This window comes from Lotus japonicus, chromosome 1 (genome assembly GCF_012489685.1).
Source record: "Lotus japonicus ecotype B-129 chromosome 1, LjGifu_v1.2".
NCBI classification, from domain to species: Eukaryota; Viridiplantae; Streptophyta; class Magnoliopsida; order Fabales; family Fabaceae; genus Lotus; species Lotus japonicus.
This window is the reverse complement of record NC_080041.1, coordinates 10,930,668-10,941,854: the sequence shown is the minus strand read 5'-3', so window position 1 is coordinate 10,941,854 and position 11,187 is coordinate 10,930,668. Positions and strand designations below refer to the sequence as shown.

General features: G+C 31.5%; 1 protein-coding gene across 1 annotated transcript; it reads right to left on the bottom strand.

Annotated features, from left to right (window-relative positions):
* Positions 1-9,497: 9,497 nt before the first annotated feature.
* Positions 9,498-10,405, bottom strand: LOC130731597 (RING-H2 finger protein ATL66). The gene has a single exon (XM_057583876.1). The coding sequence runs from the start codon at positions 10,169-10,171 to the stop codon at positions 9,656-9,658; it is 516 nt and encodes a 171-aa protein (XP_057439859.1). The 5' UTR covers positions 10,172-10,405; the 3' UTR covers positions 9,498-9,655.
* Between the last annotated feature and the right edge of the window lie 782 nt (positions 10,406-11,187).

Sequence of the window (11,187 nt, the reverse complement as noted above, 5' to 3'; positions counted from 1 at the left end):
GTACAGCAGGTCCAATTTCAGCCTCGTGTCTCACATTATATCCATATGTATGTGAAGATAAATCTAGCATATAAACAAAAAAAATAGTGAACCACAATATAGTAAAACCCACATCACGACACTTCTATTTTGTGACAGTTTTAAGTTGTCACAAAACGTGTTTTATTAAATTTTTCATTTTGTGGCATGACAGTCTAAAATCATCGTAAAATATGTCTCGATAGCAAAAAGTGATATTTGAATCATCTAAATCTAAATAGTATATAAAAGAGAACCTAAAAGATGGCAAGTTTTGACACTTGACATCCATTGAGAGATATTTCAACTATTTTTCTAAGATTAAAAAAAATCAAAATGAAATTAGTATTACTACTTTAGGAAACTTGAGAATGGCTCAATTGCTATTTGATGTATTATTAAAGGGTAAGCATGTAATAAGCCATGTAAGTTATTTTATTTTTTACTTTTTTTAATCTGAAATATATAAGCATTAATCAAAATGCACAGTTTTCATCCCACTACCTACCTCTAAACCATTCAGTTTTTAGCATATTAATAAATTTAAAAAAATCTGATCATGTATCATTATGATTCGATGGTGCTCTTTAATGGATATGAGATATTATGGGTTGAAACTACGTGATTTCCTATGGTGGTTTTGAATCTTTTATTTTTTTAATTCTTTACAAAATGTTTTTTAATATATTGTCTTTTTATTGTCCAATTAAGAAGAGGAAAAATTAAGGAAAATCAACAATTAATGGCAGCCTTAGACATTGAACATTTGAATCATTAATTCTTATTAGTCCCAACACTTATTTTCTTGAACGTTTACATTAAAATTCATAGTGATGTCATTGAACTTTTTCTTTTTTCTTTCTACAATTTCACTATCACTTAACCCAATTAACTTTGAATTCTCAAGTTATCACTTTGGGACTTTTGGTTGTGTTTACGAAAAAAATTTCATCAATTCCCATTAAAAAAAACTGCCTCATACACTGATTAGTTAGATAATTCAAATTCAAAAAATCTGTTTTGATTCCCTTAAATGTCATTATTTGTGTTGATTACCTCTACAATTTACAACAACCTCAGTTTAAATATTTAGATTCTATCACATTTTATTTTCATTGGTTTATTTTGCCAACCCATTTTTACAGATTTCATGAGGCTACACCTATAAATAAGACATGAGGTTTTGGTTCAAAACATCAATCCTTCTATCTTCTACCGTCTGCGTTTTCTTGACGGTGGCATTCGTAGCACTTGCTTGATTCTTACTTATCTTTGTTTTTCAATTAATCCTCTTTGTTTGTATTTATTTTGCTGAGAACCATGCTAGAGTTTTGCTCAGTTTTGATCAGCTATCTTTCTGTTTGAGGAAGTCGGTGTGACGTTTTTTCAGAATTGAAAGAACATGGTCTTTTGTGACCTGATTTTTTTGGAAGCAAATATTAAGCCGGATCCGTACCTTGATGTCTTCATGAAGGTGAGAAAGAAGCTATTATTTATCAATCTTTATTGCAATTACACCAGTTATTTTCACAGCTATGGATATAGAGACTCAACATTTGAATGATTTTTTATACACTAGGCAGCTACAATCCGTTTGAAGATCCATTTAATTTTTGTTCATTTGTGCTAGAGGTTGCTTTCCCCTCTTTTTACCCAACTCAACTTGTTTTTACCATTGATATATGAATTGTCTAGATTGTACTTTCCTTTCAGTTTCATTCATTTCTTTGGGTTGTTTTGTGAGAACCCATAGAGTTTTTTCTTTTGGTGTTTTCTGTAGTTTATCCAAGTTCATATTCTGGTGGTTTATTTGACGTTTCTTTTATGTGCAGGTTCTACTTTGTGATTCCTTCTTTTAATGGATGATAGGAAAGTCTTCCCTTCACCCCAACCATCATAGGCCCTATTGAAACACCTCAAAGTGCAGGAGATGATAAGAAATCACTTCCAGAAGTTTTCTTTGATAACTATATATGCAGATTTCAACAAACAATAATTGTTAATGTGTGATGTGTCCAACAATATAATTATAGATGAGTATGAATGTCCACAAGAAACATTTGTACAGTAAAAACATTCGGCATGACACACTTGTGAATTAAGTTTTCCATTGTTTGATATGCAAGAGCATGACTCCAATTGTATTGAGTAATTAAGATCAACAATTCAACATGCAACTTAATCTCTCTTATTTATTAAGATTAAGAAACATTTTCTTAAGGAAGATTAAGAAACATGATTTTGCCTCTGATTAAATTTCTTATAGTCAAATTTCTTTGATTGATTTATAGATCAAATTGAGTGACAACTGATAAATCAAGATCCTTATATGCATCTAATCCACTTAGATTTGTCATAATACTCACCTATGTAGATTTAACAAGAAGACCCTTTGCTTTTGCAACTTATATTTTTTTTTTGAAACACAACTTATATTATATTAAACTTTGGAATGAACCATAAAAAAAAAACTTTCGAGCATTGAATATAGTCGACTACTCCCACTAATCTAGGGAAATTTACTACTCCTAATTTAGCACATGATCAATTTCTATGCACCGACGGTGTAAAAAATTTTACACCATCATTCAATCACAACTTTCTATTTTCTATTTTAGATATTATTAAATTTAAAATTAATTGTGAGCTAACAAAATGGAGGGATGTGATTGAATGATGGTGTAAAACTTATTTACACCATCACTGCATAGAAATTAATCTCTTTTTTAAAACGAAATGGAAAAGCCGCATAACGATCGCTTTAAGTTGTATTGCACACTACATTTGAAATCAAAGACTATCCTCTTTTTTTAACGGAAATGCTCACCTCAGTTTATTATAAATTCAAAAGCTCAACTATATATATGTTCACATTTGTTTGTGAAAATAGGGATCCCACAAGAAAGAAAAATTACAGTAAAATATATCTCAGTTAAAAATTACAAAATATAAATTTTAATATAATTTTATATAACACAAAATTTGATACTAAAAATTTGTCCCACATGAATTGTAATAAATTAACAAATATAATTTGTATTTATTTATGCTCAAGTTACATAGGAAAAATCTCCTAATGGAGGAACGTTTTTACATGAAAATAGTTTGAACTTAAAACTAATAGAAAATACGTTTTAATATAATTTTTGTACTTTTTAAAGTCTTTTAAATAATATTTTGATAGATATATATATATATATAACAATTTTAATTTTATTGTGAAAATAGTGATTCTACGGGGAAAATATTTATATTAAAGCATTTTCAAGTTGAAAATAATAAACAATAAATTTCAATATAATTTTTAATTTTTTTCATAAGTTTAAAGGTAAATATATATATATATATATATATATATGAATCCCGTGAATTGAAATAAATGAACATAGCTTATATTTATTTATGTTTAAGGTATATATTAAAAATCTCATACGGTGAGGGATATTTTGCATGAATATGCTATCAAGTTGAAAATAATTGAAAATGTTTTGTTAGAATTTTATTATTTTTCCAATACTTTTTAAATAATTTGAAAGTAGATATACAAAAGCGTTATAATTTGATTGTGAATATAGGGTTCCAACGGGGAATTAGAGAAAAATAAACATATTTAGTCTGTATTTATTAATTATATAGTAAAAAACTCCTACATGAGGAACATTTTGCATAAAAATACTTTCAAGTTGAAACTAATAGAATTTTTTTTAATATAATTTTAGTAATTTTCTCAGACTTTTAATTAATTTAAAGAGTAGATATACATAACCATTTAAAATTGATTGTAAAAATAGGGATTCCACGGGAAAGAACATTTAGAATAAAAAAATTCCAATTTGAAAATAACAAACAATAAATTTTGATATTATTTTAGTTTTTTTGTTCATAAGTTATAGAGTTAAATATATATAAAAAATATGAAATTTTGACGGGAATTAGAATGAATAAACATATATAGCTTTTATTGATTTATGTTTAAGTTATGTATTAAAAAGCTCAACAGGTAGGAATATTTTACTAGAAAATACTTTCAAGTTGAAATTAATAGAAAGTATGTTTTAATTTAATTTTAGTATTTTTCCCAAACTTTGTAAATAATTTAAGAGTAGATATACAAAAGCATTATAATTTAATTGCGAATATAGGGCTCTCACGGGGAATTAGAGAAGAATAAACATATTTAGTATATATTTACCAATTATATATTAAAATGCCCCTACATGAGGAACAGTTTGCATGAAAATACTTTCAAGTTGAAACTAATAGAAAATGTTTTAATATAATTTTAGTAATTTATCAATTTTTTTAAATAATTTAAGAGTAGATATACATAAGCATTATATAGCTTTTATTTATTTATGTTTAAGTTGCGTATTAAAAAACTCAACGGGTAGGAACATTTTACAAGAAAATACTTTCAAGTTAAAATTAGTAGAAAATACGCAACTTAGAGGGAGGGAGAGAGAGAGAGAGAGAGAGAGAGAGAGAGAGAGAGAGAGAGAGAGAGAGAGAGAGAGAGAAAACAATTTGTCACACGGGGATTGAAAATATATAGTCAAAATTTGTTGATGTTTAGGTTACATAAAAAAAAGCTAATACGACGGAAAACATTTAGCATGAAGATACCTTCAAGTTGAAATTAATAGAAAATGTTTTAATATAATTTTTACACTTTTTCTAGACTTTTTAAATATTTTAATGGAGTAGATATACAGAAGCATTACAATTTTTTTCTGCGAGATCATAAAACTTATAAAATATATGAGTCCAATGGACTCCAATATTCACGTTGGAGTCCAATATTCACGTTATTCATGTTGGAGTCATGAACGAATTAATTTCGTGAAAAAATTCTCCAACCAGAAGTCAATTATGGAAAATTATTTATTGTGTTTTTTATTTATCTTGGTGGTGAACAATTAGATAGATTGGATTTTAAATCCAATAGTTTTGTGTGCTTCACTGCAATGTGGTGTTTTTCCACTAGAGATATCTATTGCACTTTCTTATTAAATGTTCTTGCTTTATGATAAATATATTATAGTATTTTATATAAGAGAATTATTATTGCACCTTTTAAATTTTGAATACTCATCCATATTTAGTTAGAGTTTAGATAATCACAATAATATAATGTAAAACAATGTAATTTAATACGTAATACATATTTTCTATCAAGTTTTATAAGTTATAAATTTTATAGACTTATTTGGAGATAGGAAAAACCAAAATAAAAGAAAAATACAAAAATCATACAATTTATTATATTATTATTTCATAAATAAGTTAATCAAATAAATAATTATATTCATATTTATTTTTCATTTATACAAAATAAATAATTCTATATATATATTAAAAAAAATATTATATACTCAGAAATATGCCCCCGAGCATCGGCACGGGTATACACACTAGTCACTCTATAAATTAAGGTAACAAGTGGGAAATGTTTACTATATATTCTGCAATACATTATCCGAAAATGGGGAAAAACTTATTTACGTAGCTTCTATTAATTAAACACAAGAGTGGCTTTTATTAGATAAGGAGTGAAATGGTGAAACTAATACAATTCGAATTTTTTAATTATTTTTTAAAATTATAAAATTATGTTGAAAAATATATTATACTAACATTCTTGAGAGCGCACACAACTACTGTGTATCTAAAGGGGTCTGGCAGGGGTCACACAACTACGGGGTAAATAGTCAACTTGGTCCTTGAATGTGTTAGCCGTCTTCACATTGGTCCCTAAACTTCTAAAATGTCTCACGCAGTCCTTGAATGTGGCAAAACTCCTTCACGGTAGTCCCTAAGCTAAAAAAAGTTGACGGACGTTAACGGAATGCTGACATGGATTTTTTTTTGGCAAGGGTTAAGCTTATGTGGCATTTGAATGTTGGGAAAGGTTTAAAGCTTCAATTTAGTCCCTGTCCTTGAAAAAAAAATTCTCTCTCCCCCATCTTCCTCTACCTCTCCCCACCACCATCACCCTCTCTTCCTCCCCAACCGTCCACCCACTCCACCACCACCACCACTCTAAAATCTCATCACAAAAACCATAAACACATGATTCATGTTGTCTCCTTTTTTCACACCTGAAAACCAGAGATCTTGACAAGGAACGCCTGAAACAACAAATAGAAAAAGGAAAAAAAATGATTTTTTAGGTACAATTCTCTTGATTGATGAGGAATCTAAACAAAATTGAACCAAATCTGATGAAATCATGGGCAAACACAAACAGAGAATAAAACTCATTTGCTCAAAGTTTCCTTCTTTTATTTTTTCCCTTTGGCACTTGAAGAAACCCACAAAAAATTTAGACTTTTGAGACTTAAAACCAAATAAGGTTGGGGTTGGGGTTGGTGGTGGTGGTGCGGTGTGGTATGGGAAGATGGGGGCCACGTGATCCAAATCTAGAAAAAGAATGGTGGCCGACGGCGTGATCGCGGGGAGAGGAAAAGGTTGTGGGGGTGAATCAGTCGAGCCCATGGCCGGAGGTAGCGGCAGTGCGGGTTTGAGTGTTGGAGGTTCTGGGTTCCTTTATTTCTTCTCCTTTCTCTGTTTATGGCTTAGGGAAGGTTGGGGTTGTTTCGGGTGAGGGGTTTTGGCAGTGGCTTGGATTTAGAGAGGAGAATCAGCGGTGGTGGAGCTTTTTGAAAAGGGTATTTGAAGGTGTTGAGGAGAGAATCGATGATGGTGGATGACGAAGATTGATGGAGAAATGGATTTTCACTTATGCAATTTTTGTAGATGATGAAGGGGATTTGCTCTGATTTTGTTATGTGGTGGAAGGGGAAAATCAAAGAAAGAGATGATGAGTGAAGAAAATGGTGATTATTATTGAAAAAATTTTGATGTGGGTTAAGGAGCTGGGAATGGAAGAGATTTCATGGAGGTTGTGGCTGGTTTAGGAAGGAGGTGACGGTAGCAGCATGATTTGTTTTGTTTATTTATTTATTAAACTATTTTATTTTATTATTTTCTGGGTTAAAATGCCACATAAGCTCAGTCTTGCCAAAAAAAAATTCATGTCAGCATTCCGTTAACGTCCATCAACTTTTTTTAACCCAGGGACTACTGTGAAAGAGTTTTGCCACATTCAGGGACTGTAGGAGACATTTTAGAAGTTTAGGGACCAATGTGAAGGCGGCTGACACATTCGAGGGTCAAGTTGGCTATTTACCCCACAACTACGACTCAAAAAACTTATAATTTTTTTTGTTACATCTTGAAAAAACAGCTTTATCAACCGTATGTATTTTCATACATAATTTCGAATAATTATATTTTTACACTTCACTTTTGAGGTATGGAGAGGTGAAAGATGAGAGAGATAGAAAGAAAGGAGAGAGAAAGCAAAGATGTGATAGGTGATTTGATTGATAAAGAAGAGAGAAATATAGAAGAATGAAGGTGAAAAAGGAGTGGAGAGGTGTGTATATATCATAACTTCATAATTTAATTTCTTTAGTAAAGTCCTTGGTCTAAAAAATCTATAATTTTTTCACATTTTATTTCAGCAACTCCAATAGTAAAATAAACCCACACAAAACGCGATAATACAAGATTGTGGACGTTTGGATAACAACTCAATTAAGTGTTTGTGACAATACAGGTATATTGTATAATTATTTAATTTGAGAATTTTTTTAAATAAGTTCAAAATAAATTATGTATAAATATATACATTTATTCATAACCTAATGTGATCGCTTGTAAAAAATAAGTTTTTAACCGTGTATTAATATGTCATTGTTATTTTTATAAACTCTTCCAAACACTTACATTCATTATAAAACAAATTTAAACAATCTTTTCCAAACTAGCCCTAATATTGAAAAAATGGGAAAGATGACGTACGAGTCGAAGAACATCGTGTTTTTTTTATAGGCAATAAGAATTATATTGAATAGAAGTACAAGGGGTACTTCAACTCAATACAAAGAGAAAGAAGAAGAGGGAAGAGACAAACTAAGAACTAACATGTACAAAAACAAAGATCCTAAATATGACGAAGGTACCCCACCTAATGCCTCTTTGAAAATAGACTTATCAAAACAAGGCTCATTAAAACATTACTAGAATAAAACTCCCTTAGAAAAACCTAACAAGGAAAAAGAGTATCAATTTTGTAAAGTCAAGAATTCTAATAACCCTCCCCAAAACCCAGCTGCCAATCTTTACAACCAAAACAACCCTCATTAAAACCTTACGAAGAGCATGGTGTTAAGTTTAGTTTGGGACCACCTGTCTCTGCAGGCGCAGCAATGGCTGACTCATAAGCATACTTTAGGACTTACAAAAAGCTTACAAAAATACTAAACAAACGGGGTTATGGGAAATCATACTACCTTTTTAATTTGAACCCCATTCCTTTACTTTTCCAAGCATCCAACGTGGGAGCAGAACTTAAATAAGCATAAAGAGGAACAAGCAAAAGTCCACTACCATCACCTTTGTCACATGCAATTTTATGCAAACGAATTTCTTGGGTACCACTTGCTTTTGGCACCTTCTAACATTATCCAATATTTAAACCTCACAACAAATAATTAACAACAATTTTAAATCAAAAATATTAACAACTACTCATACTTTTTTTGGTTACAACAACTACTCATACTTTATAATAAAGAGGTGTGTCAATTCATTAGTTGGAATTAGTTTTTAACATAAATTAGAAAGTAGTGGCATTTTTTTTAAAAGAGAAAAGGATTAATTATCACAAGAATCTTTTCATGTCTATGACTAACTAAATCAAGGGTACTCACTTAAAAGGGATATCAAGACCTCAATAATAATGCCAAACTCTTTTGTAACAAGTTGTCAAAATTCTAACATCATCCTGATGAACCCAATAGAAATATATCTAAAAAACTTAACAAATATCTAAATCCACTTATCATAAATATCATATTTTTATTAAGGGAGAAATAACATTAATCATAAAAAACAACTTTTAAAACTATTGCATTATCATTAACAAAAGATATAAGACTGGGATCCTCATTCAAGACAAAATTATAACAAGAAAAAATCCTTCCTAACTAGAGAATCTGCGGTACAATTATCATATTTACACATATAAGAAATATTCACAAAATAAAAACCTAAAATGAGGCCATGACAATTACCTAAATGTAAAGAATTAGTCTCAAAACACATTCTCATGAAAGATCATTGATCCACATTGGGGTTAAATATCTACATAAGTAATTTGAACAACCTTTTGCAACTAGTACCATGGATTGTAGTGACTCAACTCAAAACAAGTTAGCTCCAAATCTTACCGCTGATAAGTGCGCATGTTTAAATATCATTCTATAAAGCCAAGATTTGCAAAGAAACATATGGGGTAGACACTTTGATTCCCAGAATTGATTTAAAAAACAGGGTAATTCAAACATTACCATTTCTATTTCTAACTTTTCCCAAAAAAGTGATTAATAAACTTTGCACGTCATAACCAAATATGCTATAAGCCTATAAGGCTAATTTAATTAATTAATAGCTTTCTTTTAAGAATTTACATTGCTCAAAATTATCCAGAACAAAGTAAAGTACCATCATTTCTATTAATTAACTAGTACTAAAGTTTTAACATAAAAAATGAAAAAGAAAACAGAGCAAATCAGAGATTGTATGATCTAATCGGTGGTTCTTCAATCAAAATCATGGGAAGAGAAGAATTCAGCTTCAGAGAAGCTCTGCATAGAGGGCAATTGGAGTGATTCATCAGCCACATATCCACACACTCGCAATGGAAGCAATGGTCACAACCCGGCAACACCTTCAGCTTCTCTCCGTCATTGAACTTGCTCAGGCAGATGCAGCACTCTGTCTCCTCCGCCGTGCGGCTCGGACCAGATGGCGGGGCCTGGTGGAGTATGATGGGCAGCTTCTTGATTGCGTCGGCGTCGAGGCCCTGTGGCAGTGGCGGCGCGGCGTGGATGGAGTCGAAGGTGGTGGGGAGGAGGCCGTGGCGGCGGCAGAGCCAGCGGCCGCAGATGAAGAGCGTGGTGAAGACGAGGAGGATGGAGAAGAGGGCGATGATGAAGAAGAGTTTCCTGCCGTGGAGGCCGAAGCTTTCGTCGTCGAGCTCCGTGTCTAAGTGCCAGCTGAATGTCTGAGCGTCGCCGTTCGGCATGGTGAAAACTGGTTGTTGCGGCGGAGATATTCGGCGGTGGCGGCGGTTTTAAGCGCCGTACGACGGTGTGAATAGTTGCAATGAAAACACTGCTCTGTTTTTTGAGAGGTGGGGTGTGTTCTGCTTTGCTTTGACTACTACTTAGAGAACTATGGATAAAGACGAACTAGCATTATTTATAGATACGTTTGGTGACTAGTGATTAATTATTTGCCAAAATGGTCACAAGTGCCTTGAGTTATTATGTTGTTAAGAGAGAACGATATTTATAGGCAAAAGCAATGAAATAAAATTTAAATAATATAGAAATAATTTTAGTGTAAAATTTAATAATTTATTTATGTACCAAAAAAAAATTTATTTAAAATTTAATAATATATACTCCCTCCGTTCGTCCCTGTAACTCTGTAAGATAGCTCAAGTGGTAGGAGCTTAGAGATATATGGGTTGGGTAGAGGGGAGTTCCAGGGATCGATTCCTGGCGGGTGCAATGTATCTTTTCGATGAACCAAAAAAAAAAAAACTCCCTTTGTTCCTATATATAAGTCAATTTTACCTAATTCTCTTAGATTAAGAAAAGTAGTTACAAGCAATAAATTTGTAAGAGAATTTATTCACTTTCATAAATTACCCTTATTTAATTTCTTATAAATTTCTCTCTCGAAGTTATTATTTCAAAATCCTATTGTCTCTTTCATATTAAATATGAGGATAGTTTTGGAAAAAAATAATTAATGTTTCATTGATATTGTAAATGAACTTATATTTAGGAACAAGAAAAACACAAAAAATGACCTTATAATAAGGAACGGAGGGAGTAACTAACAGTAGCAACTGAGATGGTTATGGGCTTGGATATCCCTAGTGTGATTGTGGAGACATATGCCATGGAAGTTTTCCTCCTCCTTACTTTCGACGACGTTTCCGGCCACTAGTACGAGCGTCTGGCTCTTGAGATTCTTCGACTTAAGGCTGCCCATGGGGCGCTCGTGTTCCAGCATACCCCGCAATTTTCT

Excerpts from the sequence above, each read along its gene's own strand:
- LOC130731597 (XM_057583876.1), bottom strand. The coding sequence starts at position 10,171 with ATGCCGAACGGCGACGCTCAGACATTCAGCTGGCACTTAGACACGGAG.